General features: G+C 30.4%; 1 protein-coding gene across 1 annotated transcript; it reads right to left on the bottom strand.

Moving 5' to 3' along the window:
• Nucleotides 1-549: 549 nt before the first annotated feature.
• LOC127080845 (protein trichome birefringence-like 21) lies at nt 550-4,315 on the bottom strand. Its single transcript, XM_051021137.1, has 2 exons — nt 3,817-4,315; nt 550-1,538 (listed from the first exon to the last, which is right to left on the bottom strand). The coding sequence occupies exons 1-2, from the start codon at nt 4,273-4,275 to the stop codon at nt 756-758; spliced, it is 1,242 nt and encodes a 413-aa protein (XP_050877094.1). The 5' UTR covers nt 4,276-4,315; the 3' UTR covers nt 550-755.
• Between the last annotated feature and the right edge of the window lie 447 nt (nt 4,316-4,762).

Genomic DNA, 4,762 nt, shown 5'->3' with positions numbered 1-4,762 from the left:
AATGAGTGGATGTAATATTTAATTATAATTTAATTGATGTATATTGAAAAATGATTGAATATTGAAAAATGATTGTCGCAAGTCATGTTTTTATAGGAGATGAGAATATAAAAGTAAATATTACTTCCTTTGTCCCACAATGAATGATTCAATTGACTATTTCACACAAATTAAGAAAATGAATAAATGAAAGAGATTAATTATATTTTTATTAAGTACCTCTTATCAAATATTAAGAATGATAAAAGTAAAATACTATTTTTTTTAGTTAAATAATTTATAATGAAATGACAATTTTTCAAATCAATCTTTTTTTATAGATAAAAGCAATATATAAAGAAGAGAACAAGAGGTGCTGATTCCTTGTACTTTTAAAGCTACTCAATCTTTTGAAGAGATCTCTCCCATATGTATCTTATTTTTGGTTTATTCGAAAAATCCATAATAATGGAGTATTATTTAACACTTCCTTGACCCACTTTTTCTCTAAGAAATTTCAAAACTATATAAATTCATTTTCACATACCACCAAATGCCGATTCTTCATTAAAAAAAACTACCAAATACTAATTTATTTATAACATTTATGTTATCATAACAATTAAGAGTTTACTTTGACTAATTCTCAAAGGATTAGGGGGATGAATTTAAGAAAATGTTTGCAAACAAACAAAAATGGTGTCCTCAGAATGATCATTTACATTTTTTCAAAACACAACTATGCATTTTGAAACTAAAAATATCATCTACTCCTATCATAACTTCATTCTCATGATCATATAGAGAAAAATCTCATTGATAGTATCAACGGGACCCGGCATACACCAATGAACACAATCATTAACACTCACATTTTTATTCAACGCATGCCCGTATTTGTTAGGATGCCCGTCCGGCCTCATCAACATTGCCTCCGTTATATCAATCAAACCAAAACGCGAGCCATTTTCGCTTGCATTCTTCTTTGCAGCACTGAATTCATCCATTTGTATTTGATGTAATATCTCTAGACCATAAGGATGCACTTCCCATTTTTGTTCATTACTAAAGGGCTGTGTTCGATTACAGCCTCCGCCTTTATTCCATTCGCCGTTCTCAAAATGATTCGGAGAATGTGTTGCCAAAAATGCCAATCCTTTGAACTGTTTGTGATTCATAATAGTTTTGAGAGCGGTTCGGTACGCTTTCTTGTATCCGTAATAGTTGAGTTCTATTGAGTTGTTGCATTTTTGACATCCAACAATTTGATTCTTTTCGTAGAATGTGAATGGTCGGAAAAACCATTGTCCGCCAGAGAAAATTACGTAGTCGTAATTTTCAATTCGACTCGTCCAAGCTGTATCTGGTTCGTCAAGATAAAGACTCTCGGGTTTGTAGAAATTAGAACTGTTGTAGATGTAAGATTTGGAGGATTTCACTAGAAAAGGAGACCACAGCATTGTAATGGTGAAGTTATAATCAGCATAGAACCACCATTTGAAATATGTTAGGTCTTCATTTGATACATATTTGGTTGTAATGTCCTCTGGCCTCGCAACCTGAAAGAACATGCTGAAATTAAGTTTTATTTTGGCAGTAGAATTACGGAAGAACAACACTAAGCATGTACTCAAAGCTTTCTTCTGAAATTCAGTACTCAACTTCAAAAGCATATACTAACAACAATGAACACGGACTATTATTTTTCTTTTTCAGAAACTCGGTATCCGCTCTATTACTATTAGGGTGGCAAACGGGCATAACCACTTCATTTAGATGCGCATTCGCAAAAGCTCTAAAAATACGGAACGAAACAGAGTGGACATAATTGAGAGTGTGGGTCTAAAACCTTGGTATGTTTTGGAAAAAATAAGGGTGAAGTGGACATGCTGGCTTTGCACCGCAAAAGTGTAAAATTATAAAGATTCTTGTTAATGTTGGCTCTCACAAAAGCCTGGAAAAAAACGGGGTGGGACGAGACGGACGTAGTTGATGGTTCGGACATAAAACCTTGTCTCGTCCCGCGAAAAATGAGTGTGGAGTGGGCATGCGGACTTTGCATCCCTAAAGTCTAAAAATTGCAATATCTCCACTCTTGTAAAAGTTTGCCAAAATAAAAAACGGGACGAAACAGACATAATTGAGGGTGCAAACATAAAATCTTGACTCAGCCTCGTCGAAAAATGAGGGTGGAGTGGGCAAGCAGGCTTTGCACCCCTAAAATCTAAAAATTGTAAAAATTCTTGTATGTTTGCTCTCGCAAAAGCCCAAAAATAACGGATAAAGCAGAAAGAATATATTAAAGAATGTGGACCTAAAATCTAAATCACTCTTAAGCACCAATAATTCCTGGATTTTAATAGGATCTAATTGAACGAAAGGCAAAACTTATATGAACTGATTTAACATAAAAATTGTTTATAATGGTAAGATTTGATCCTGAAACCTTCGGAATAACACATACTATATTTGATAAATACTAATAATAAAGCTAAGGAGCAGGAGTTGTTTTGTACCACATTCAAACCTCAAATCTTAAGAATAAGATTCACCATACTTGATCAAGATTAATAACGAAGCTAAGGAGTGAGAGTTGTTTTCTCCCCCATAAAGAAAACTATGTTATTGGAGTAAAGAAATGGGAATTTATGTATGTTGTTTATAAACAATTGCACCCACCATGATTTGATACTCTCCTATTTATTACTCCAAAATTTCACTTTAACATGTCCATGTGCATTGCACACGGTTCAAATATTAGTATAATAGTATTAACAAAGACAACATTTTAATGGATCTGATTTACAAATAAATAAATCAAATGCATATTATCAACAGAATTTGAGTAAAACTTAGATCGGATTCAAATCTAACAAGTCCTAGAATCACAACAAATAATAAAAAAAACACCTATGTTCTCTTTGAAAGTTATGAGGAGAACCGAGGAAATAAAAAAAAAAATAGAGAAAGTTTCCACCTAATTGAAAAGAATATGTTTATAGAGAATAAACAATAAAATATTTATGATTAATATATTTTTAAATATAAAAAATATTGCAAAAATATTAATGTGATTTTAAATAATTTATGTTTTTCATAATTTTTTTTAATATAATTAGAGATGCTATATTTACAATGGTTGGATTAAAATTGGACGGTCTAAATGTTATTTTCAATTTTTTTATTTTGAAGTAAACTAAAAACATAAAATTTAAAATGTTATATTCCGTATTTTTATTTAAAGTAAAACAAGTAAAACATACAATCTAAACCATTTAATTTTAATTCAACTATTGGTGTGAAACTATGAATGATGGAAAACTTTGATGGCAGAAACTGATTTTTAATTTCTTGTTTTATGGAAAAAACAAACTCATTTAAATTGAGGAACTATTTTCAATTTTTTTTTTCTACTTTCCTTCAAAATTTTCAAACTTCACCACTCCTAAATTCCAAAAGATGATGCTGGAGAAACCCATTTTCCAAATACTAACAATTTCAAATAGAGAGAAAACATAGGTTAGGTAGGTCCTAGATTTTTCTTTTATCGTACTATTATTTATTCATCATGTGAGTGAGTATACCTAAAAGCCAATATTATTTTGTCTAGGTGTCTGCTACAACTTTTCATCTACCACACTTCAATCTTCCTCTTTGTTTTTCTAGACTTTCAATAAATATACATAATAGTAGCTCAATCAGTAGTTATGCAAGAACATTCAAAGGAATTGAATTGACGCGAATTCGAAGCCACAACATCTATATATTTGTTTAAATGAAATTTCAACCAATAAAGGACTAGTAGATAAAAAAAAGTTGGGAGGAATAAAAACTTACATTATTCAAGAGACATAGCAAAGATTCCATCTGATTTCTCCCAATTGAATCTCCAACAAAAGCCATTGACTTTCCCTTAACAATCTTCAAAAACACTTTCGCATCAAACAAAGGAAGCTCACAATCATCCGGTTTCCATCTCCATTTAAGAAAATCACTGTCTGGTCTTCCATGAATGAGACAGTTTTGTTTCTCTGTTATAAAAGGACAGGTTTCGTTGTAATAAGGTTGTCCTAGATAAGGAACCCATTTTCCGGAAAACAAATTGTTGCAATTTGTCGTTGTTGTTTGATTTTCAACAACAGTGGTTGTGAAGAGAACCTTTGAAGATGATTGATTGAAGTGAATGAGGAGAGGAAGAAGAAGGACAAGGATGAAGGCTGTGAGGGGAAAGAGGAAAACTGTTTTGGGTATGTTTTTGGCAGATTTCAGAATCTCTGTTGCTTCACATGACTCCATGACAATGAATCATGATAATGATTTGTAAAATGTCTCAACTTTAAATAAAGAAACAAAATAAAGTAAATAATAAATAAAGTTTCAACTTTTATGTACAAGTCAATGTTGTTACTTATTAGTACTAAATTTGATCAATTTTAATAATCATATTAATAATTTATTATTTCATTTCATTTATTATTTATTTGTAAGAAATAAATAAAATATTATTAAGTAATTTACTTTGTATCTTTAACTTTAAATAAAACTAATGAGTAAAAGTGTAAGACAACTAATAATGTATTGGAAAGTGTCCATCATCTGCAAACTACGCGACAATCGAAGCTATAAATTAAACAAAACAACAAAATTATTGCTCAGTCTGTTTCATAATGAAGATAAATCTATGGGAAAATTTATTTTTAGGTGAATCTAATTTTTATTTATAATTATAGAATTCTTTTTTTTTAAATTTGTTTTATATATATATATATATATATATATATAT

Source organism: Lathyrus oleraceus, chromosome 1 (genome assembly GCF_024323335.1).
Source record: "Lathyrus oleraceus cultivar Zhongwan6 chromosome 1, CAAS_Psat_ZW6_1.0, whole genome shotgun sequence".
Classification (NCBI taxonomy): Eukaryota; Viridiplantae; Streptophyta; class Magnoliopsida; order Fabales; family Fabaceae; genus Lathyrus; species Lathyrus oleraceus.
This window is presented reverse-complemented; position numbering and strand designations above follow the sequence as displayed.